At 30.0% G+C, this 26,875-nt stretch overlaps 1 protein-coding gene across 4 annotated transcripts; it reads right to left on the minus strand.

Annotated features, from left to right (window-relative positions):
- Positions 1-4,770: 4,770 nt before the first annotated feature.
- On the minus strand, positions 4,771-26,436 carry Syx5 (syntaxin 5). Of its 4 annotated transcripts, none has more exons than XM_075369498.1 (7): positions 26,315-26,436; positions 17,945-18,171; positions 15,372-15,595; positions 14,494-14,744; positions 12,014-12,214; positions 11,107-11,228; positions 4,771-5,353 (listed from the first exon to the last, which is right to left on the minus strand). In XM_075369498.1, exons 2-7 carry the CDS (start codon positions 18,142-18,144, stop codon positions 5,194-5,196), a joined length of 1,158 nt encoding a protein of 385 aa, XP_075225613.1. In that variant the 5' UTR covers positions 18,145-18,171; positions 26,315-26,436; the 3' UTR covers positions 4,771-5,193. The 4 variants fall into 4 exon arrangements, with proteins under 4 accessions (XP_075225613.1, XP_075225615.1, XP_075225614.1 ...); XM_075369500.1 differs by having other exon boundaries at positions 26,294-26,315; XM_075369499.1 differs by lacking the exon at positions 26,315-26,436 and adding an exon at positions 26,146-26,168.
- Positions 26,437-26,875: the final 439 nt, after the last annotated feature.

Below are 26,875 nucleotides of genomic sequence, written 5' to 3' on the forward strand. Positions count from 1 at the left end.
ACTTGCTTTCTTCTAGCTGAGATGCAGAAAATTAAGAACGATCTCAAAAATGTATTACAAGTACCATCTTTTGACTTTACATGGACTAATCACATCACGGTTTCATTTTATTTATTCATTTTTTTTTGTCTTGTTTCATAAATAATGAAGATCTACATTATTTGATCATAATTATTTGTAGCTAGATTTCTTTTGCAGTATGTCTGCTAACAATTGGGCAAAGCTTTAAGTGATAATAGACACATCATTTGTAAATCTTTTAAAGGTTACAAAGTAGGATTTATTTTAATCTGATTAAATTGCAATGAATGACATAGATTACCTATGTAACTACCCACCTCTCTGATTTATTTACACCAGCCCAGGTTTGTATCAATGTTACAGCAACTGCATAAATTATTACTTTAATTTCTTGTGGCACTGGCTTAAAAATAGTGTTAAACTTGTATTAAAAATAAAGATGGACTTATTGAACTCTGTGGTTCTCCAAATAATACATCAACAAATTGGTATTACTGCTTCTTTTTCTAAATAATTTTTAAAAATAAACCTCTTGAAATGTGTAGAAAACTTTAAACAGTCCTATATGGTTGGAAATAATAACATTTTATAATTGGAGAGTAGTATTTAATTTGATGACTAGGTGCTTACCTAGTCATCAAATTAAATTTAATATTTAGAATTTCTTTTGTTCGTAAATATATATATTTTTTGGTTTTAAAAATTACAAATAATTCATCAGTTGTAAAAAAAAATTGTATTTAATTCATTCAGTCAGTCACTTAAAATTTTTAATAATTTAAAAATATTATGTAGTCATAATTTTCTGAAAAAAATTTTGCCACTTAGTATTGTTATTCATTCACTTCTGGACTTTTTAATTTAAATTTGTTGTTCATTTTGTGATTTTTAATCATATTCATAACATCAAATTTCTTATAGTTTCTAAATGTAATGATGAAAATACTTTTTTCATTAATTAATAACATTTAAAATTACTATTATTTTGTCAAAATGTAGTTCAAACACAGATCTTCTTTATATTTACATAATCAGCATCTATGTTATAGATGGAGGGAGGAAGTTCATGAAATATGGTAGGTTAAGAGTATCGGGAAGTAAAGGTAACATTTTTATGTTCAAACTAGTTGATTAGAAGAATAAAGTTAATGTTGTGTAATGCTAGGTACTAGGCATTCATTCATAGCTTCATGTAGAAATTTGAAAATAAAATAACAAATTCATACATCATACCATTTTCTAATAATTGTTCAGACTCAACAGAGTTCACTAATTCTTTTTTCTTTAACCACTAGAAAGGTTTTGTACAAATAATAATGACCTTTCATTTCAGTTTTACATAAAATCTCATTTAAAAAAATTTTACAATCTATATCTTTATTGTTATTATATAACTAATATAACTAAACTTTGTAACTAACTTTATAACTAAACTTTGTCTCCCCATAGAATTTTTGTTTGATGATTCTGAAATTACTAAGTAAAATATTTAGCAATCAGCAACATAGCCATTAAACATTCTTCAAATAAGAATTTTCCAGAGGCTCTTTTTTCTCCAACTGGTCTTACTACCTGCTTTTGGGCTTCATTTTCAATATTCTTATCTTAATGACACCACAATTAAAAAGAATGAATTCCATTTACTTCCAAAACACATTCATGAATATATTCTAAAAACAAAAATGAAGTGTGTTAGACTAATGAGGTTACAGCAAAAAAGTATACTTGATTCACTTTAACAGCTCTCCTGTTGTAAACAAATCCAATGATGTTGTAATACTGTCTTCAAAGTTTCGCATACCAATTATAAAAGTAAACATGTAAAAAGATAAGAATGATTCATTTACTATTTGGTGTTTTCATTTGGCATCAATTGAATAGTTATTTATTAATCAATTAAATAGAAGCTATATTTAAAGTTATTTCACTGTTGACAAAAAGATGACAGACGATAAAGTATTACAAATACTGGTGAGGACTTAGAAATTGAGTTATCTAGTACATTACTGCACTAACTCAATCACACATGCTGCAGTAAAATCTCACTACTACAACAACTAGGATAGCTTATATGCTGAACACAGTATAACAAGAGTGATGGATATGTATGAAATACTTAAAAACTGTACATAAAGAAAAGTGGGCTGTAGCGAGCTATAAATTGCTGGTAGTGATGTTAAACTGTGTATGCATAACTTCAAGTTTCAGATATTAGTTCTTATTTCCCTGAAGTACTTTATTCTAACCAAGTATAAGAAAAAAAAACTTTTTTCTAGTTTTTGGATCTATAGTTGATATTGTAACTACATTGTGGACAAAACGTTATAATGAATGTGTGCTAGTTGATGAAAGATGTCTACGCGTTCAGCAATTTTCAAGGTAGGTGGGTGGAGCAATCTTTTCGTAATAAAAATTAATTTATCAGTAATTAGTGTTTATTTTAGGAAAAACTGTTTTTTTAGGTTTGCAATATAATAAACTTTAAATGACAAATAAATGCATAAAATTTATTAATAAATAAAACTTATACAGAATTTAATTCTAAAAATATAATGATTAAATAATTCCAATAAAAATCAAATTTTACTGAAGATGAAACAGAACAAAACAAAAATGAAATGATTTATTCTGGAAATTTTTGCAATCCATTCATTTGTTTGTTTAAAAAAGGGAGTTAAAAATAAACAAACAGAGTATAGTATTTAATTAATTAAATATTTACAAAACAATTTTAAAGCATTCTACAAAAAATAGGATTTCAAGAATACTGTAATAATTGAAGTTCTTTATGTTTATTGAAAACCTAAATTTGGCAACACTATTCTTTTCTGAAACAAAATTTGAATTGAAATTATTAAAGCCGTTCCAATTAACTTATTATTAATCATAACTAGTTTTTTATCTGTGATTTGTGTTGTGTACGTAAGCTTTTTATGTTTTGTGTGTACGTGCATTTGAAAAAGCATGAATACTTTTGTGCTTTTTCAAAAAAGGGAGAAGCCACTCCCTTTTTTATTTATTTAAAAAAGATTTATATGACACAACAGCAACAGCATTACAAAGATTAAACTTAACACATTCAAACTTTTATATTATTCTGAATTTAAGAAACTATTCCTCTCTTCTGAAATAGTAATGGTACTACAAGTGTTCTCCCATTCGTTAATGTTGACTTTTAATGAAGTTAAAATCTTTTTTCTAGACAATAACATGTCAATAATAATTTTTATCTATACAAGAAGATAATACAGGGAGTGAATCTTTTAACTTTAAAATATTAAGAAAACATTTTATTATTCAATTTTATATTTTTTTAAGTACAAATGCCTTAATCTAATTCTCCACTCAATCACCTATTAGCATTTGTAATTTCTTTTGTAGTATTAATATTTTTATAACTTTGAGCAAGGTCTGAATTACACAGTGGGTGATTAAAACCTTCAACCCAAAACTGCCCAACAAACAAAGTTTTTCATGTCAGATTTTAGGCAGTTCTCTATTGTCTTTTATCTGTCTCACAATACTGATCAAGTCACCATTTACTGAGAGCCTTTTGGGATAAACTGTACTGTAAAAGAATGCCCTTATGATTTTACAAACTTTTTGCCATGAGTTTTTAACACGAATGTCTTCTTGTGTTTTTATTGAGAGAATTGGATTAAGACATCTGAGCGACTGATGCTTACTCATGGGTGAAATGAGACATTTAAGTCTCACTAGTAAACTATCTGATCAAGAAAATCAATTCAACCTACATGATATTCTTGCAAAAATATCAGAGCTGACCTACCCCATTCTTTTAATTTTATGTAAGTCAGTTAGCTGCCATGGAACCCATCGCATGCAAATTTTGATGTTGCTCATATATTCTGATATATTTTCATCGAGCAAAGAGCAAGAAATGTTTGGGAAAACAATGTGAAATGTGTCAAGTATTAAATGTTTGTCTTCCGAGATTTTGTCATTAATTAAAAGCTTCAATGAAATGATAAGTGGGCATCCTGGTCAATTTTTGTCAAGAACATTTGTTTATATATTATTTAACTTTTCACATTCCATTCATTCATTATTAATATCATCATTATCACTATAAACATGTTTTAATTGACAATAAATACTTGCAGATCTCACTCTGCGAGAGTTAAAAAATTGAATAATTCTGTACTTCCCAGTCAGCAGTATACTGTACATTAGGGTGTGCATTTAATAATATATAATGCTGACGATTAGATATATATATATATATATATCTTGGATACTAAAATAGGTTAGGAAAATGGAACCACTTTAAACTACAAATAAGGAATAATAACTTGCACAGAAACTATGTGCAAATAATCTTTATTTACTGGTTTACACTCATTTTTAATTAATTAGTTATACAATTCTATAACATTTCTTTGTAAATATGTTATGAAAGAAACTTCCTTTAAACAGAATTTTCTATTGAAAAGGCCAAGTTCCAAGCCCCATTAAAACATAGATTAATGAAACTTTTACGAAAATATTTAACAGAAAAAACAAACTAAGAGATATACTGCAGACCACTTCAAAAATATATATTATATTGTTATTAAATTATTTGGTAGTAAAACAAAATAATTAATGAATTTCAGGGTAAATAAAACCATTTATAAGGTGAATAAAAAAAGAAATCAGGGATTGTTTAAACAATATGCTATTATTTTTATTACTTTGGTTGAAAACAACAATGTATTTTTTTTATTGAATAATAAAAAATCTTTGAAATAACTGAAAACAGAATAATTATATTTATTTTAAATAATTACAAATATAAATATTTATATATTTTTTTTTAAAATGAATAAAAAGTACAGCAGTTATAATTAATTAAAAAATGAAAAACAAACAAAATGACAAGTTTCAATTATTAAGATCTGATGAAATTATATTCATCCCCATACCTTTTTATAATACTTACATCACACCATTTTTTATGTTTATTAAAAAATTAATAATATTTTACTTTATGACTACAAACAGTCTTATATCAGAAATTCATCACTAAATAATAGTAATAAAAATAAATTAGGGCAATTAAAATCTGAAATGTATTGGATTTTATACCAACCATTTTAAAGGATGAGTTTGAATAAATGTCAAAATGATAATGTGATGACTTCTGGAATGATTACAAATATTATTTAATTGCTATGCCAAAAAGACAACAAAAAATATAAAGAAAAATATCAACACTGCAAAAACTTTTATCATAAGCCATCTATTTGACGTAACAGACTGGAAATATTTTAAGATTTCTCCATGAGCAGATTCAACATTTATTTCAGTGTCTTGTATGTTAGCATCAATTCTGAAATAAAAATTATTACATACTTGAAATACATTGCAACATTTACTGAGATTATATAAAAAAAAAGAAAGTAAAATATTACTGTCTTCATGAAAGTGAAGAGAAAATATGCAGAATAAAAAGAAATAAGAGATTCAAAACTTTTTTAATTTATAACAAGTAAACTGACCTTCAAGTTCAACTTTTAATCATAAAAAAAAATTGAGGAATATTTAAAATTCAGGAAATTTTAGTCTTAAGTTTGTTATGGTTACCACAGTGGATAGTTTAAAACAGTAATGGACACTTCTGCATAGCACTGCTGTAAGCAATTGCAAATATTTTGCATCAGCAATTACACTAGTGAAGTAAGGATAATCATACAAGTTTGCAGTTAATATTTTTAGAGAGTTGTTATCACAATTATTAATTTTCAATACTTTGTTCTAAAATGTAGTCTTGTTCACAAATACAATACAAGAACTTTATCCTTACATTAACTTATTGCTTTCATTCAATAGGTGTAAATTAATGTTCCACTAATGGTATGTGTATGTAGACAGTCTTCTGATATGTGCTGTTTGAACAATTTTGCATCAATGAGAAATCATATACGTAACCTTTCTATTACTCTAAAGCTAACCTTTCAGAATCTTCAATGCTTTCCTATTCCTCTCAAATGATAGAGGTTAGAAAAAATTTTGACACCAAGCGTTCTGACCTTGATTTTCAATCTCCTATTGCTTGCAAGGATTGCTTTCCCAATTTAAAACTTAATTCTTAATTTGTCAGCCAAAAACATGTAAATTTTTGGCTAACAATTGAGTCTGGAATTATTCCAGCTGAATTATAGGATCTGATGAGAAAATGCTTATTGTCAAAATACTGTTTGTAGTAATCCACTCAATTTAAAAATTTTGATTATTATTATTAATTTTCACCAGGCTACTGAAATTTACATTATAACATTGGCAATTAATCATAATTAAAACCTTCTGCTTTATTCTTTAATAAGAGAAATAAGTTTTGAAAAAAGACTTAAAAAATACTTAAAAGAAATAAAATTCTTGAAAAACAATGAAAAGTCTATGATCCAAAATAGACTGCTCTGTTAAACTGAAAATATAGAGAGATTCATCCTAATAGTGATGAGCCCATTTGGCAGTCTGTTAGTTTTTTCAAGATTACAGGCCATTACCTCGTGTTAAATATACAGCCTTGTATTCCTCTCCTTCAAATCACATGTCCATCCAAGGAAATTAGTTTAAAGTAATTGAAAAATTTTTTGAATTGGATAACTCTTAACTTACAATCATTAGGCTCTGAAATGTAAAGAAATTTCTGGAAGTCTAAAAAGATTTGTCTGGATGTCTTTAACCTTTTGATGTAAGGAAGAGTTTATCAACAGAATTATTTTCAATTGCAATAAAATTATTTCCAATGAATATACAAGACGCCCCACAAAGAAACTTTCAGGACATGTTTTACTGATGAAAATAATGAAAAAAGTTCAAATAAACATAGGTCTCGAAACAACTTGTTTTCAAGTTATGGCTAGTGAGATTCTGCCCGGATTTTAGCTCTTTTATTAAAAAACCCTACTGTAATTAAGGACTCAAATTAAGGAATAACATTGGTGGTTTCTCATGTAATTTGAGCTGGGAAAGAGGATAAAACAGGTCCCAGAACTGTAACTCCAATAGTTTCTAAGATATTTGACATAAAACATAAAATTCAGTGTCAAAAACAATTTTTTTAGTTTGTAGTACAATAGTTGTGTAAAATGACTAACAACAAATGCAGAAAATTTAGTAACAAAACTAGAGAATTTAATTCTGAGAAAATTAATGTAAATACAGCCAATAAAAAGTAAATAAAAACCTTTTTAACATCGGTTTTTTATTGAAGCAAAACAGATGAAAAATAGACAGAAAATCATATATTTTGTACCTAATAAACGTTATTCTTAATACGGCAAAAATAAAAAATAAAAGTAAAATACATGAAATATAAATGGTAAAAGAATAACAATCCTCAGTTACAATAATTGTTTTGAAATTCCTTTCTTCAAAATGTACCAGCACTCTCCCCTGACGTAAAATATTTCCAGTGGTTTTCTGTGTCACCTCAGGAGTGTTTCATATAAATGGTGGCCCACTGGTCCACCATGTCCAATTCAGTTTAAGAAATTACCATTCAAATGATTTCTAGCTTCTAAAGAAAAATGCGGTGTTGCACCATTGTGCTGGAAAATCATTTGCAATCTAGTTTGTAAAGGTACATTCTCCAAAAGAGCCGGCAAATTATTTTCCAAGAAATGAATGTATTAATTTCTTGAAAACCTTACTCCTGTAAGGTTTTCATTGAAAACACATGGTCCCAGAATTTTGTCGTAAACAATGCCAAACCAAATATTAATGTGAAATCTATGTTGGAAACTAGTTTCCACAGTAGTCTGAGTGGATTGTCTTCGATCCATAAATGACTGACTATTTTTAGAACGGAAGACTCTAAAGTTGTAAAATCTTGTAAAAGTTGCTTATCATCAGTAAACAAAACTGAATTTACCTTATCAGTGTTGTCTAGATGCCAAAGACAGAAGTTTAATTGCTGGGGAGGGTAATCTACTGGATGACAATTTTGAAACTTCAGCATGCAGAAAGGATAAAGATTTTTTCCACAAGATGTGACACTTTGATTTTTTACAAATCAGTATGACATGAAATTTGCCTTGTACTAATGCCTGGGCTATGCTGAATATGCTGTATCACATCATCATTAACACAATTATTAACCTGGTGTTCAACAGAAAACGAAAATGTTGGAAATGACTTTTTTTTTTCATAATTGCTGATAAACTGAAGAAAACGTTTTTGTATTTGGAATCCACCTTCAAGGAAATCTCTCCTGATATTCATGTTGAGCAGCTTAAAAATTTACATTACAAAATTCATAAACAAAGATTATATCGGCACATTCGTTGTTAGAAAACTGAAATGGCATTTTTACACTATGATATGATAACACTATACTTCCTTTATCTGTAAAATTTGTAAAAAACAGATTTAAACAAAGTACACAACTTTCATTGTTGACCAGCTGTTAGTATTGCCAACCAATACAATAATTTAAAAAAATATATATTTCTAAAGTAACATAATTTCAATTTAGTTTTTTACATAATTATTTGGTTTTACCTGCGTAAATTATTGAATATACACGACTAAAATATTGTTTTACAAATTTTGTATTTGTTTTACAATTATTTTCAGTTATCAGAGCTTTTTTTTAAAAAAATGTTTTTCAGGTACAGAAACAATAATACAATTTTCTGTCTACTTTTAGTCTGTTTGTCTGTTTTGCTTCAATAAAAAACTGATTTTAAAAGTTTTTATTTACTTCTAATTGGCTGGATTTACATTAATTCTCTCAGAATTAAATTCTCTTCAAGTTTTGTTACTAAATCTTCCGCATTTATTAGTCATTTAACAATGCTAAAACAAACCTAAATAAAACCTGTTTTTCAACGTAGACTTTTGTGTTTCACATTGGATTTCTTAAAAAACTACCAGAGTTACTGTTCTGGAACCTGTATTAACCTATTTCTCAGCTAAAATGACAAGAGAAACCACCAACTTTACTCCTTAATTTGGGTCCCAAAAATTACAGTAGACTTGGAAGAGCTGAAATCTGGGTGAAATCTGTTGCTACCCATAACTCGAAAACAAAGCATTTCAAGAGCTACGTTTATAAGAACTTCTTTCATTACTTTCACCAGTAGAACATGTCCTGAAAGTTTCTCTGTCTCTTTGTGGAACACCCTGCATAAGTAGAAAAGAGCAATTCTTATTTTAATTTACAAGGGTTAATCAATTCATAGATTAGTTTCTGAAAATTTCCAAGATTTTACAAGTGCTGGCAAAGACACTACTTTGAGATGCTAACGATGCTTGCCAAAAATGCTGTGTTTATCTCGCTGTCAGACATACGAGTTATGTACAATTAATTTCTAAATAGAAGGCTTAGTAAAATGATCATTGTTGGACACTGTACATCATTAAACATTGTATTTGGTCTAAATTTACAGCCACCTAGCTTCTATTTATATCTTGGTCAGATTCAATTGAGGTCCTTGCCTTTACAATATTTTCTTTCCAATTGTTCCTAAAACTTGAAAATGGAAGAACTCTCTGCAGTAGAAAGGCGGTTAGTCTATCCTTGGCTCATGCAGTAACAATACATAAGTCTAAAAGACTAAACTTGTCAAAAGTTATTGTACAATTAGGCTCTAGAGAATCTGTGAACAGACTTACTGTGAGAAAACTTACTGACTTACGACTTAGTGTGAGACTTACTGTGTTAGTTAAGCCTAATGGCGAGGACTGATTCGATATTAAAATCTTGCTGGTCAGAACTCATTTCATTCAAAGGTATTAGCATTAAGCATATCCCCTGTCTCTGGTTAATAAATCTTTGTTCTCATTTTCCCCCTTTTTTTTACAGAAGATGTAGTTTTCTCACTTTTTTTCTTTTTACAAGTAATCATAAGATTTGCATTCATCAAAGAAAATTTATAACAATTTAGAGGTTGCTTTGGGCATTGCTATTAGCTCATGCAACATTTACTGCTACTCATTCACTTTGTTCAGTCCCTACATAAAAGGCAATTTCTAGTATTTTCAATGTTCTATGATACAAATACCTACCCAGTTGATTATGATAATACTGCTTTGTTGGGCTTTTCACTTCACTGAACCTGTTCGTCTGCTAATAGAAAAATTTAATTGTCATTGGGGGGGGGGGGGGGAGGTCCGCCTATCTATATGAAATTAGTATATAAAAAATTTGCTAGTCTTTGGTAAATATTAAGAACTTATTTATCATAATAAACATTATATTTTAACTAACACAGATATATACATTCTTGATTAAAATACAATTCATAAAAAAAGAAGCAACACTGTATCACTGCTCATGGGCTTATCAGTAGGCTTATTATAGGAAAATATAATGTCAAAGTAAGCAAGCAGGCATGATTAACACTGGAATGTGCTGGCTTAGTTGTTTTCAGTGAGCTCAAAGAAACAACCAGCCAATTACTGAGTATTATGTTTGTTTACTTCAGTTTCAATCATAAATGGAATAGATTTTAAATGCTTCAAACTCTTATTAAAAAAATATATTTATAAGCTTCCCTGTCTAAGAGATAAAAAATTGCTATACAAATTCAAAACACTGTAATCTACTATGATACAGAGAATAAATTTTCTACACGTGAGTACTTTTCTTTAGTTTTCAGAGACATTGTTTATAAAAAAACCTATTAGCAACTGAAATTTTTCGTAGTGAGTATATTTATTTTTATTATAGCAAAGGAATATGAATTTATTTGCTTATATTGTTCAATTATGTTTGAAAACTTTTTTCATTTTCTTAAAATTTTCATTTACATGCACATCAGAGTTTGATGGGTAGGCTATTGAGACCGTGTAATAGATTAAAATAAAAAAAAGCAATTAATTATCCATGAACGATTGACATACAAAATTAAAGTTCATAGCAATAAATATAACTACAGCACAGTACATTTGTAACATATACTACATATATTTATTTGTAAATGAGGATAATACTAATCAAATTTTTGTGTGACAACTAGAACTTTAAAAACTTTATTTTTTTTTACAAAAAAAAAACCCTAAACAAACCTGAAAAAACTGAAACATCAAGTATGACATTATTCAGTTTGTTCAAAAATGATTTAACAAACTCACCTTTCTACCATTTCTTCTTGTTCCTTAACCATATGAGCCAATTGTTGAAATATTCCACCAAGTTCTACAATAGTGGATTCAATATTTTGCATTGTCTCAGCACGACTGGTCACATATTGATCCTGTAATGAAATATAATTAAAACTGTGAGATTTAGTCAATTATAAGTTATATACTGAATACTAACTGCAAAAAGTGGACCAATTAAAAAATAAAAATAAGTTTTACAGAAAATTAAAAATGGATGAAGAATTTTTCTGAAGTAAGGTCTTTCTTGACAAGGCTGAGAGAACTTGATCAAGCTCAAGTTCCCTCAGCCTAGTTTCTATTTTATACTGTACTCCAAAGGTTTAGGGCTATTTTAGGTTTTGGGCAGCAGCCCAAAACCTAAAATCTGACATTAAAATGTCTATAAAAAAATTCAAAAATAAATAAAAATACTACAAAAACAACTAAAATTTTGCAATAATAATTCTTTTGCAATAACAAAAAAAATATCTTTCTAGCTTTAAAAAAAACTCATATTTGAAATACTACACTATACATGAACATTGAGTGAATATGTGTCTGGTAATCTAGCTAATGTTAAAAATTTGTAATGCTGTTAAATTTTTACTTCCAAAGTAAAAATAACCAGAAAAATGTATACAAATGATACTGGATAATATTCAAATAAGAAACCATAACTCAGAAAACTGAGAGAAGTTTAAAGAACAGTCAATAATAAGGAAATCAGTGCCAGTGGTTTATCACAAGCAAAAGCTTGTTTAAAACATATAATAATTGTTTATTAGTGTTGATTTGTTTCACATAAACAATGTCATTTTATATCAGTGTTTAAAAAATAAATTCAGGCAACAAAAGTTTATTAAATCTAAAGGAAATAATTAAGAAATATACTACATACCATATCATCATATGCAAGAGCCTGTGCTTGCATCTGCATAGGCATCAGCATGTTATTACGTGGTTCCAAGTCAATGCTAACTTGATCATCAGCAACAAGTACAGAACCCTGATGATGTCCAGAAACAGCAGATGGGGGTAGCGTTTGTGATACAGATCCTTGAGAAAACTGATCTCTACGGCTCTTTGCCTGCTTCAAATTCTGTAAATGAAAGACTTTAGATTAAGAGTATTGAATTCAAAAAAAATTTTTTACATTACAGTGCATTAACATCATCTCTTCAAGATGTTACAGGGAAAGGATATTAACACTTAAAGACTATTGGAGTCTGAAAATTTTAGCTGTTCTAGAATGCTCATCTTTTGTACCAATGTTTGAAATTTTATAAATCTAAAACTAACAGCAATTATGAAATGATTTTTACAGGTGGGAAATTAGATATTCTAGTTTTTAGCATTATACAATATTAATTGTATTTAAACAAAAAAAAATACATATTTTATTTCTGAGCAGGTGTTTTAATAAAATCCTTTTTTAGAATTTTTAGAAATATGGGACTGCTCTCATGGTACAGCACTCTAATACAGAATTCAGGTATAGCCAATCCCTGATTATCTGCAAGCAGTTTAATGTGATGCCTCTCAGAAAAAAATATATATTAAAAACTTATAAAGAAGTTAAAAATTTTTAATTTTTTCATCAATCTGTGATAGGTATTTTACTCCTTCACTCATCTGCTACCTGAATGTGTGCTTGTTTTGAATATGATAACGCTGTACTATAATTCATTGTGGATATGATAGGATGATAGTTCATTGTGCAAAACTATTATTCTAAGCAACTACAAAGTTCAATAAAAGAAAGCGTTTTCAGACACTAAAACAACAATCAGTTGCCACTGATCTTATTTTTTAAAAATCGGAAAAAGTAACATGAACAATTTATTAATGTCTATGTATTGTTTTCTCTAATAGCTAAAGAAGTTTTAATAAGTGTTTTTTAATGCATAACAGAGTACACACACTATTGCACATTCAATCTTAGTTACAAATTATTAATTTTAGTGAAAACTTGTTATATGTTAAAACATATTTGGAATAAACTTCTGGATATCATTTTTAAAGGTAGGTCATAGTGTAGTGTACTGTATTTTATTTTATTATTTACCATTATACTGTAATACAGTAATGCATGTAAATACTGTACTGCAATATTAGGTCATTTTAACATATATTACTCAAATAAATATTTTTGGATCAACAGTGATTTTGGATTATCAATGATGGATTAACACTCTTTATGTTAAATAAAAGTAAAAATGAGGTAAATCAATTTCTCATCTCAAATTTTAACAGATATAAGCTTAAAGGTGGAAAAATAAAACTCATTAACAATTTTGATAAAAAGTATCACGTACAAGATTTTACTTAACCATTTTATAGGAGTACAAAGCATAGAGATAAAGAATAGATCCTTTTATACTATGATGTTATGAAAAGGAAATTATTTTACATTACTGGAGTATGGAGCATTCATCAATAGGAACAAGTAACCAGAAAACTGCATTGTAATGAGCAATGAGTAACTGACAATTGGGAGAAAGTTTAGAACATTTGGATAACGTTTAAAAAAGGATGACCAGAAAAATTACTTCACAAGAATAAAATGCTAAGTGAGGCAACACACCACTTTCCCACAACTGAAATTCAACAACTGCAAGTGAAGGCCATTTAGTGATAAACCATCAATCAGGTGTTACTGATGATGTATTGACTTCAAACACACTAAACAAAACAAGGGTGTTTCTTCCAAGTTTTTTTTGTCTTCAGTCATTTGACTGGTTTGATGCAGCTCTCCAAGATTCCCTATCTAGTGCTAGTCGTTTCATTTCAGTATACCCTCTACATCCTACATCCCCAACAATTTGTTTTACATACTCCAAACGTGGCCTGCCTACACAATTTTTCCCTTCTACCTGTCCTTCCAATATTAAAGCGACTATTCCAGGATGCCTTAGTATGTGGCCTATAAGTCTGTCTCTTCTTTTAACTATATTTTTCCAAATGCTTCTTTCTTCATCTATTTGCCGCAATACCTCTTCATTTGTCACTTTATCCACCCATCTGATTTTTAACATTCTCCTATAGCACCACATTTCAAAAGCTTCTATTCTTTTCTTCTCAGATATTCCGATTGTCCAAGTTTCACTTCCATATAAAGCGACACTCCAAACATACACTTTCAAAAATCTTGTAGTTACTACACTGTAGAAATTAAAAATTATTTTTAAAATGAAATATTGAAAAATAATCATAAAAAATAGTATTATTTTAGAAAAGTTATTTCTTAAAGTTTAGATACAAATAAAAACTTCTAAAAATCAATTTTTTTCTGACTTGTAAGTTTCATTTTTAACTGGTACTGAATAGATTAAGTTACTTAAAACCATACAATTATTATTTGATAAAATTAATTAATACCTCTGTTCTAACTTCAAGAACTTGTTTAAATTCTGTTGACATAGCAGCTAACTTTGATTGTAATGCTAAAACAACACTAGAAGAATGTGACAAATGTTGTTTTCCAATTTGAGCAGCTTGCCGTTGGCTTTTAGAAACTTCTTGCAATTTTGCTATTTGTGTATTTAGATTATTTAAGCTTTCTTTAATAATGTATGTTAATTCTTGAATTTCTGCTGGACGATCATTGAATAGAGATTTCCGCTTAGCCACTGTAATAAAAAAAATAAAACAATAAATTCCAGAAAAAAAGTTTTTTTAGAATAAAAATAATTAACCATTATCTGAGCAGATTGGGAAATATTGCTGATTAAGAGTATTTGAACAGGTTTGAAAAAGCAAACACTTAAATGGCAAGATAAATTCTGATCTATGTAAACATTCTAAATTTTCATAAACTAACTGTTTAAATTCTTTTGAATACTAAATTACTTGTATATCATAGACAGACAGAAAGTTATTATTTTTTAAAAACTGTCTGTCCTAGAAAAGAAGTTTCAATGTAGAATAATAAAACTCATTTTTTCCTATCAAAGTGTCTATTATCTACACAAAGTCTATAGTATCTATACAAAGGGACACAAGTCCCAAATCCAAGCTTCTTCTTTCAAAATAAAAGTTGTGGAAAAATTATTACCTCAAAAACAAGAGATTCAATGCAATTTGTAAGAACTCAGATAAATTTTCACCAAAATATTGATAAAGACTACGTGAAAAATTCTTAACAATAACTATCTGGTCAAAACCTATACTACCATTGCTATCAAGTTTTACTTGATTAAATACTTTTACAAGACAATATGCAGTACTATAAAAAAAGAAGAAAAATGTATACTTACATAAAGTTAATTTTTCTAATTTCGCATATGCACTGCTAATGTTTTTGCCAATTGTTCGAGCAATCATCATAAATTCACCATAGCTTTGAATATATTTTGCCTTGTTTGGATTCTGAGCAGCCACAGCTCGGACGATTTGCCTTCCTTGTAATGATCGAATAGCATTGGCAAATTCAACAGTTCTATCCCTTGAAGACATTTTGAAATTATCTGATTCTTTCACTCTGTATAAAAAAAATAAATAAAAAATAAACAGAACAAATAAATAATAAGAATTATAAAATGCAAAATTTACTGTATAATTATTACAGCACAAAAACACAAAACCTGAAATAATTTTTTTAATAATCAATTAGAATAATAATTTTAAAAAATGTCTGGCCAAACAATAAAAGTTTCATAGTTTGGCTACATGAACCGAATATGCTGAATGAATATATTGCATATGTACATTTCACCTGTTAAACCATTAAAACATATAAGCAAATCAACTTTTTCAAGAAGTCAAGGATTAACCAGCAACTGGAACAGGTAAATGCAAGAAGAAGAAGAATCTATCTTAACAGATGCAGCACAAGAACAATTTTTATCCAATCTTTACCCTCTTTCAACTAAAATATACTAATATATATATATGTTAATTGCTTTTTGATTAACTCAATGAATCACCTGAACAGAAAGTAAAAAATTTAATTTAACAATATTTTTTTACGTACTAGAAAAATTATAGTAGTAATATAACTTTTTAACAAAATCTGGGTAATATATATATATTTTTTAAATGACGCGTAAATATAATAAATAATACACAAAAAAAGTTTTATGAAAAAGAAAATATTTTTTAAGTAAAGCAAAATTTTTATTTAAAAAAATAAATATTTATTCTGATCGGAACATAAAAGTACATTATATAGGTCATATCAGTATAAGACAAATTATAAGATAAAAATAAACATGTTTAAAGTAGATATTAATTATTTAAATATAAACACATGAAATAATGTTAAATTAAATATAACAAATTACTATAAAACAATTCACAATTCAGAAGTCGCTACTGAAAACTATTTTTAACATGTATTTATATAATGTTGAACAAACGCAGATAAATGTTTTTTATTCTTAATTATTATTATTTAAAAATTCATTATCTATTATTCAACAGAATAATATTATTTCTGTAAAAGAAAATCTATTAATTGTATTTTAAATAAATTTGTGAGAAGATTTTTCAGATTGTCGACCATTTATTAAATAGCTCAGAAGCATAATAATGCCCTTTCTCGTAAGCTGAAGTTTTTTTCCTTGGTGCATAACGAAGTGTTATCAGCACCCAGACATGATATTTATACAGTAAACAAATAAATATTAAAAAGGGAAATTAAAAATTAACTTAAAAACAAAACAGCAGTAATATAAAAATAGCATAAATGGAAAATGCCTATGAGTCAGACAGAAAATTGTTATATAACTCAGGAATAACATCACCTCAAAACATGAATCACCTGTTACACTATCATAAGGCGAGGCTGGTTTTTTGTGATCCCATACCAAACATGACCTACAGGAACTTTTCTATAAGTATAAAAGTACTTTCATCACTGAAAAATAAACACAATTATGACCATATACAAGGCAATTCAATTTGAAGAATACTTCGCCAGACTATTTCACTGGGGTTACATAAATAAGGATCTGCTACACAACAAATAATTAATTCCTCACAAAGTTTTACCTTTCTGTCATAATTATGTTCATGAAGTATTTTGGCTGATATCATTTAAATCTCAATTCCTTTAATCTTTCGTAAATTTATTCTAGTATTTTCAGCTTATCATAGTCTTGATATTTGAGGACTCTACTAATATCACTATAACAAGTTGTTTGTTTTCTAAAGCGCAGCTATTCCTTCGCCTACCTGATCGTGCAGCACATCCAATACCTCAGGTATTTTTAAATTTTATGTTTGGCTTACCTGAATGTTGAAGGGCCGGTGGGTAATTTCACATAAATTCTTATTACTTTTATATCAACACTGAAGTATAAAAACTGTTTTTTTTGTGCTTGAAAAAAAAAAATATGTATCATTATTCTCAATACAGATACAAAAATTGGATTGAGCAACATAATAGTTTTTACAGTAATTATATCATGTGCTTACTACCAACTGCAAAATCAAAATTTCCCACCTGTTATAGAATTGAAATATACATGGGGAGGAAACTGACACTTAGCCCCATGTGTGTGTCTGTATGTGTGCGCACATGCAGACACACACATACACACACAAACATAAATATATATATATAAAATTATAATAAAATTTACTATAATTACATCTTTAATATAAGAGGAAACATTCAATGTATCATCCTTGTAAATTTGTGGCAGCACTTAATCACTGAATTATATGTTCTTTCTTCTTAGTTTTTGCACGTGCATATGATGATGTTTGTTTATATGATGTGAATATAAATATTTAAAAAGAAAAATATTTTTTAATTTTAATGCAACAATCCATTTTCATATAAATATAAGACGTTGAATTAAAACTAAATTATCCTGAAACTTACTTTGGAATAGCTCCTAATCTTCCGTTCCTATCAGTATGCTCAGGCCCATCATAAAGTCCAGGTTGTGGTATAGAAATAGGAAGGGGCACTGCAACAGGATTCTGGAAAGATGTGGTCCAGGAGTTCTGAGGTCGATCAGTAGTAACAATTAATGGTGCTTGCTCAGACTCTGAACCACCACGTCGTCTACGAGCTGTCATTTGTTCATTAGGCCTCCTGACAAGGCGCTAAAATACAGTTTAATTTAAATTAAATAAAATATCTAACAAAATATCACCAGATTTCACACAATTTTATAAATTTAACATGGCTGTAAAAAAGTAAGCTGACTTCAAATGAAAGTTTAATGAACAGTTTAAAATTATCAAGTAATTTAAAAATAAATTTCAATCTTAAAGAACCAGACTGTAGATAAGCTGGAATGAGTTTAAAGTTGCTCTTAAAATGTCCAATAATCATTACTATGAGCAATTTTCTAGTGCTTTCTTTAAGAGTTGAATGTAATGTTTCACATCAACATGCTGAACTGTTTTGAAATGTATCAAGTGATATAAGCCACAAGAAGTGGCACCTTCACTAGATTTACAGGTATTAGTTGTATAGTAGATATCAATACTACTCTTAAAGAAGCCAAATTATGTTTTACATCCACTTAGGTATAAGAGAGACTGGAAAATAATTTAAAAAATCTAAATGAATTACTTTCTGAAATTGAATGAGCATTTTTATCACTTACTACAAGTGCAAGTTTCTAAATGTGTGTCTGTTAGGTGAATAGAGTATGAAATCATCAGTTATTAATTTAAATAGAAGTGAATAGACAGATTTTAATGAAATCCCTTTTTGAATTAAATAATCACAAATTCCAATTTTATATAATGTTTGCTTGGTTCATTATGTAAAAGCTTTTCAAAAAACCATAACTGTAAATCTGTAAAACTAATAAAATGCAATATAAATAAATACCATAAAATTAAAGCAAACAATGGCTTATTAATTACAAACAAATTGTGAAGCATAATGAGGTCTTTATGGAATCTGTAAAATAGTAAAGAGAAAGTTTTTTTTCTGTGATCAAAAGATATCAGACTTTTTTTTTAGATATGTAGCAGTTACTGTGTTATGACATTTGTGGAATGCAAGCAAATAATGACACAGTATATGCATATTGCAATGATGAACAATTTTTTTTTTTACAGTAAACATTGAATACTCTGAGTTTAATCCATATAAAATACTCTACTGAACATCAAAACAATAGAAGTAGATTAAAAAATGCATAAAATGATTGTATAATCAACAATGAAAATGTTTTAGGCTCAAAAATAGGTTATTCTTATGTATTTCCATCTGCTGAATTTAAAAATCACCATAAAAATGACCGACTAGCTCTTGCTTTGGAGATACAATGTCATGTAATTTTTTACCCGATCTACATTTCTAGTTTGGGGTAATTTTGTTTTTGGAGTTGTCATACCTGTTAAATGAGAAAACACAACGTTCTTCAGCTGTTTGTAGGTTATAAACATTATTACTGTTGCTGTGATTGTAAGTTTCATATTGTTTGTGTTGTAATTAGTGCAGAATTTCTGGTTTTCAAGTGAAAAATTTGTTAAATCAAAATGCCATGAAAATGTGTAAATTCAATGAAAAATCTTTGTTACATTTATGGTGAAATAACATTTTTGTCACATAAACGCAATCTGACACTTCTTGTGAAGACTGCCTATCAATATTATTTTGGTATGAAGGTAGGCAACCAGGATAAGTCATGGGCTGCATGTATATGTTGCAATTCTTGTTCAGTTACACCATGAGAGTGGCTGAAAAATAAAAAACGATCTACGGCTTTTGCTGTGCTTATGATTTGGAGGGAGCCTATAAACCATACATATAACTCCTATTTCTGCTTGAATACCTATAAAGGCAGGATTGTCAATGAAGAAGAGGTACAGTTCAATATCCTCATCTTCCATCTGCAATTTGACATACTCCACATTCAGATAGTTAACCAGTTCCTACTCCTCACCAAATTTATGAACTTGAAGTAGAAAATGAAAACAGTGTGGAAGAAGAACCCAACAAGTCTTCCATATGCCATGACTGATTTTGACGAAAAAGAAGATAAACCACACAGACTGAGTCAAGCAGAATTGAGTGATCTCATTCGAGACCTTGATTTGTCAAAGGAGAAGGCAGAACTTCTAGGGTCAAGACTACAGCAATGGAATGTTCTACAACATGATGTCAGGGTCTCACAGTACAGACATCATCATAGGGATGTGCTTTCTTTTTTTTGAGAAGAAAAACAATATTGTTGTTTTTTGGGACGTTAATGGCTTGATAAAATGTTTGAATCTGAATCATGATCCAATTGATTATAGGCTATTCAGACTCTTCCACGTGTGGTTTGAAAACTGTATTAATTCACAACGGGAAGTGTCTTCCTTCTATTCCTGTTGGTCATGCAGTTCACTTGAAGACTTATCAAACATGGCAATCCTCCTAAACTCAATCAAATATGCTCAACACAAGTGGAAAATCTGTGGCGATCTAAAGTCATTGCTGTACTCTTTAGGAATGCAACTGTGGTACACTAAATACTGCTGCTTTTAATGTATGTGGGACAGTAGGGATAAGAAATCAATTATATTCAAGCAGACTGGCCTGCATGAAATCTTAACTCTAGTGAGAAAAATGTCATTGCTGAGCCTCTTGTGGACCCAAAAAATGTTCTTCTTCCATCCCTTCACATAAAGCTGGGTTTGACGACAAATTTTGTCACAGTATGAACTGAGAAGAACAGGGCTTTAAGTACTTTAGACAAATTTCCTACATTAAGTGATGCAAAAGTTAAGGAAGGTACTTTTGTCGAGCCACAAATTTGACAACTTATAAAGGATCCTGCGTTTGACCGAATTTTTGAGGGGAAAGAAAAGGAAGCTACAGAAGCCTTAAAGGGATTCATGGAGATGAAAACTACAGTCAGTACAGTTGTACAAGTACAGTCAGTACAAGTACAGTTGGTGACAGTACTTCTGCAAAAATACCATCTACTTGGATGCAACATGTTCCTTAAAATCCATTTTCTCCACTCACATCTAGACTTTTTCCTTCCTAGTTGTGGAGCTGTCAATGATGAACACGATGAAAAATTATTTCAGGATGTTTCTGTAATAGAATAAAGATATCAGGACCATTGGAATTAAGCAGATTACTGCTGATCTGTGTGTAGGGATGCTCCAGAACCCACTTACAAGAGGAAACCAAAAGACAACGATCTCATGAAGCCACCACATGATTCTCTTCAGAATCAACCAAATGCCATGTATTCTTTCATAAGTTAAGAACTCTTAGAATATAATTGTCATTAAAAAAATGGCAAATGGACTTTCCATGTTGTTGGTATATGTAATTAAAATGTATCATTTCCTCTTAATCCGTTAAAATAAAATACTTCCACCTATTTTTTATCACAGAAAGAGCTAATAAAAATTTTCCTTTGTCATATTCCTTTTTCTCAACCCAAAATTAGCAAGATTTGACTCATGAAGTGAAGGAAACATTAAAAACAAAAATTTTTGTTAGGCAGTGAATTAGCTAATTTATGATAGTATTTTTGTACAATTTATTTCTTTCAATATAGACATATTATTTTTTGCATTAACAACTGCAGATTATTAACAGCATATTAAGAAATGATGAGAGAAAAGTAACAAAATTAAATACAGCTAAATAAAAAATGGAAAATAAGGTAAAAAGAAAAAAATTAACAAACTATTTGCAAGGAGTAGATCATAATATTCAAGTACTTGAGGAATTACTTTATAAACACCTATGTTTTTCAACTGACATATACATGGAATAACTTCTTAAGATTTCCTATCCAGTCGACAAAATATAAAATTTGTCTTTATACTTCACCTGAATACATCCTGACCACATAGGGGAACCATGTGACTTTCGGTCGCCACACCACCCCCTCTGTACCTAGCCCTGATGGGCTTTACCAGAGGACATCTTCAAAACCTCAGCAAGAGGCATCTCTCAGCCTTGTTCTTGCCTCAGTCAGGATGCCACCAATGCGAATGCAGATGTAACATTCCCATCAGTGTACTACTACCTACTAGATAACTCTAAAAAAAAAAACACAAGTCCAAGTCTTTAACAAGAATGAATAAACAACTACAAATGAAATCACAAATACTTACTGAAATAGTAAAAAGTTGAGTTCAAAACACAATGTTAGTGCAAAACATAACACAAAAACAAGATACAAAATATAAACACAAGAACAACAAAAACATGTAGGATAAGTCAAATCCCAGTGGAACCCTAAACTTCTTCAGCAATCCTTTCCCTAGCAAAGTAAATGATGAAATTCTCAATAATCGCCCACTCAGCCTGATCCCTCCAATTTACATGTAGATCTAACGCCGACCCGATAATATCGAGCTAGCAAATATTCTCAATGCGCATTAGCTAGTATTTAGGGCATATGTAAAGAACATGATAGGCATCATATAACTGTCCACAATGTGAACACATATCAAAGTCCACCAGGCCGAGTCTCTGTTAGTGCCATGCCTGCATCATATAATGCAATGTTAGAGTGTACCCAAGAGGTGCCCTGCAAACCAACAACTGGAAAGAGATCATGCATATAGTGCCCACTCTCTGTTTCATCCCATCTGGCCTGCCACAAAGTACTGACATATTGTTCAATTTCCTGCACTTTCTCTGAAGTCAACACATTGGATTTCTTAGCAACATAATGCTGTTGCTTCTCAGATACAATCAAATCTATTGGTTTCACACTTGCAATCACCAAGAATGCCTCCTGTGAAATCGAACAGTAACCACTCATTACTGTTAACAATATAAGGCGTTGAGCCCTCAATAATATTTCCTGATAGCTTTTGAATTTTAGCCTATCTGTCCAAACAGGTGCCGCATATAGTATAATAACCTCACATACAGGATACTCATGGTCTTGAAGTTAAGACACCAATCAGGATTGACCACACATCATATTCCAAAGAAGGCACTAGAGGCCTTCTCCGTGATGTACTGAAGATGCTTCTTAAACTGCAATTTCTCACCATGAAACACCCCGAGGTACTTCTGAACCTGAAAATACTTGATATGCTGGCCTGACATCAAAAAACATACTTGCTGACTCGCTGCCAAATGGCCTTTGAGTAGCATCATTGTGGTTTTCTGTGGGCTGAACGTTATCTTATATTGATGCCCCCACAGCTCAAGTATCCTGCAAGCTTGAGTGGCTCGGAGTTTAAACTACCTCTGCGAGCATCCTTCAACCAGCAGGAACCCATCGTCAGCATAAGCCACAATACGACACCTGCTGGGCAATCTCAGTAATAGGAGAGAATTAAACTTCATCACCCACAACGAAGGACCTAACACACACAGCCCTGGAGACATCCGTTGGACAGCGTCTTGTCAAGTTCATGGCTGCCCTCGTAGAGCAGCACATCCTGATGACTGAAGAGATTTTGAATAATCTGCAATTCACTCACAGTACACTCCCTCTTCTGGAGTTGGTAAATGGCAGAGGGCCACCACAGATTATTAAATGCCCCAAAAATGTCGAGGAAAATTCCAAGGACATATTCCACCTCACTGGTTGTTACCCACACCCATCACACAAAGTGTGGTGTCCTCAGTACTCTTTCTGGGACAAAACCCATACTGATTCTTCATCAATAAGCCTTGTTAGGTCAACCTCTTGTTTATATGCAGTACAGAACCTTTTCAAAGATCTTGCCAATAACCAGTAGTAATGTCAAGGGTCTATACAACGAACTAAGAGAGGGATCATTATTGCCACCTTTAAACAACAATTTTACAATCTCCTTCTTCCAACACACAGGGAAGTATCCACTAAACAACAATTTATTGAAAACTTGTGTGACCACTCTCACTCCAACTGAGTGAACATGAACCTCCACTGTTATTCCATCAAAGCCTGGGGCCTTACCACTACCTAAACTGCAGACAGCTTGACACAACTTGGCCTCGGTAATCTCCAAGGACACTGCACCCTCGTGAAACTGAGCAACCTCATGCCGCACTTGCAGATGGTATGTGGTCTCTCCAACTTCACTGTCATGGGTAGTAAATCATCAATTAATTTATGTAAAATTTCACACATGTCTGAAATTACACCAAACCTGGTCGAGAGTTAACAGAAGAACATTCTTTCATCGTTTATGTCTCAAGACCCTACGTACTACTTCCCAGGGATCCATGTTCCCCTGCTCATTCACAAACGAATTCCAGGAATCCCTCTTTGCAGTTTGGACTTTATGGAAATATGGAGATCTCCAATCTCTATATTCAGCAACAATGACCGCCCACTGTTCTGGATTACCCTCACGCTGTGATGCTCTCTGTTAATGACACACAGCCCTCTTTAAGGCTGTTTATTCCCTACTCCACCATAGTGGAAACCTTTCTCGACTGGAACTATGGGGAATTTAACACTCGGTGGCGTCAATGAAAGCCGCCGACAAACCCACTACCAGGTTCTCCAAATCCAAGCCATCCAGACTTCAATCCAAAACCCAAAGCCGAAAGAAAGTCAACAAATTTTCTCCAATCTGCATGACTATGTATAAAATGACCCTGCTGAACCAAAACATTACTTGGTAGTACTCACTCAAACCACCAACAATTTCATATACAATCAATTGATGATCACTTGAGAAATCTATTTGTTATTGAGAGGCTTCAGTAACATAAAAGCAGTCTGTTCTAGATCTCAAACTTTTAGCCTGTCAGAATATAAGTATAATTATTTGGTATTTCATTGTAGTGAAAGTGGCAGTGAAAAAAATTCCAAATAATTAGTAATACTACTGATACCTGAAATGAATCACACAGGTGATTCATTTTCTCCTAAACTACTAAAAAAACTTAACCATAGAAAGAAAGCAAACATCAAACATTCTCAATGATAATCAAGGATTTGATTTTTTTTACAACCATAACAATAATATAAAACATTTGTCAAATTAAAATAAGCTGTAGTTAAAATATATATGAAAACTGGGTTCAATATGCAACAGATGTTGCATATATTAAATGGTAAAATAAATATGCCATGTATTTATCAAACGACAAGTTGTATTAAGTCTGACTTAAAAAAAACTTATCACACTTCATGTGGTAAGTGAAAAATGACTACATCCATTTTCATTTATTATTTATAAAACTAAAAACTATCATAACAGAGTCAAACCATGTGAAATCAACAAATCTATAATTAAAAGGTTTGAGATTTTTTGTATATTCATACTTATATTACAAGGGTTCAAAACAATTTTTTTTTTTATTTAATTGTTTGTATGCCCTATGTGTAATTTTACAATGTCCTCCTCACATACCAATTTTTTTTTTTTTAAGCATTTGCAGTCTTTCCAATATTTCAGAAATTAAAACAGTCTCTTTTAATTAGAGACTTAAAAACAAAACCCATTGTATTCTACATAAAAATTACTACTTATAAGTTTAACATTTTCCTATCTTGTTTATTTATATCCTAAAATTAGATCTGAATCAGAGCACTTATAATGAAAACAGTTCATTTTTTGCAAGCATTTCACTGTGAAAGGAAGGAAAATCAGCTGTGAATCTAGCAATTTACACCAATGCAAAACAGTTTTCAGAATTACGTTTTCTTTACACAGATAATAAAGACCCTGCTGATTGCAGTTTCTTATGATAATGAAAATATTAAAGCATCTAAAGATTAATGTACACCAAGAACGCTACCACTTGTGATTCGCTATCTGGATAAGTGTATTATATATAGTGGCAATATACGAATATTTAAGGTTATAATCAAATTATGGTAGATTTAAAATCGTAATAACTTCACAATCTAATACGTCTACTATGACATAATAAAATGATTAAAAGTTTTCACAATAAATTTCATCCATTAAACAAATGACAAAACACATCTACAAAGACCACGTAAATTAAAAAAAATGGTTGGTACCAATACGTAACACATTTGAAATGACGTATTATATATATATATATATATCGACATACGTACGCTGATTTACAGAATTTGTGCTTGTATATTAAAGAATAAATGACAATCATCAGGGCAACTGTCACTTAGCTTAAATATAGGTAATTAAAATTTACACTATAATCAATCATAAAACCTTGGAATCACAAATAAATTAATTCTCCTCACGTTATGAAATCATTATCTAATACTTCTTACAAAATAAATACTAAAAACCACTTTTCTGCAGAATAACTTAATCTCTGACACCGAACACAAGAGTATAATTATTAAAAAATACTTACAAATTACTTTGATTACATTACCTAATTCTCACACGTCGTGTCAACGAATCTCAGCTGACAATTCATCTGTACTTTCGCGAACATTTATAACTAAATTTACCGTTAGAAATTTTTGTGTATAATTTTATTTTCACAATATTCCGACGATTTACTACTAAACAACAAAAACCATAATGCTTCCACATTAGTTAAATTGTTTTTGAATAGCGTTATTTTTAAGTTTGGAATATCTTGTGATGTTACCTTAACGTAATTTATTTGATTTCGGAAATATGTTTTTCAGAGTTAACTAAAGGATTATTTGAGTTCATTTTTTTGCGGAAATTGCAATAGATAATCAGATTTAAGATTTAAATAAATGAATTGAGATATAAGGGATATTTTACAATGAATTTTATTTTGGCAACGCATGGATTCAAACTGTTTAGCGCAAAAACTAATGACAGTATCTGTCTGGTTGTGTTGGTAGTATGTCTGTTGCTATGGTAACAAAGCACTGTCAAAAAATAAACACTAGTTTTAAGAACGATTTCAGTACGAAGATTTACATATCATTCAGTAAAAATCATAATATAGAAAAAG

Source organism: Lycorma delicatula, chromosome 6 (genome assembly GCF_047948215.1).
Source record: "Lycorma delicatula isolate Av1 chromosome 6, ASM4794821v1, whole genome shotgun sequence".
NCBI lineage: Eukaryota > Metazoa > Arthropoda > Insecta > Hemiptera > Fulgoridae > Lycorma > Lycorma delicatula.

Excerpts from the sequence above, each read along its gene's own strand:
- Syx5 (XM_075369498.1), bottom strand. The coding sequence starts at position 18,144 with ATGACAGCTCGTAGACGACGTGGTGGTTCAGAGTCTGAGCAAGCACCA. Across the intron at positions 12,215-14,493 it reads TTCTTGAAGTTAGAACAGAG|AATTTGAAGCAGGCAAAGAG; the intron begins GTATTAATTAAT and ends TTTCATTTACAG. Across the intron at positions 11,229-12,013 it reads CTCTTGCATATGATGATATG|GATCAATATGTGACCAGTCG; the intron begins GTATGTAGTATA and ends ATTTCATTACAG.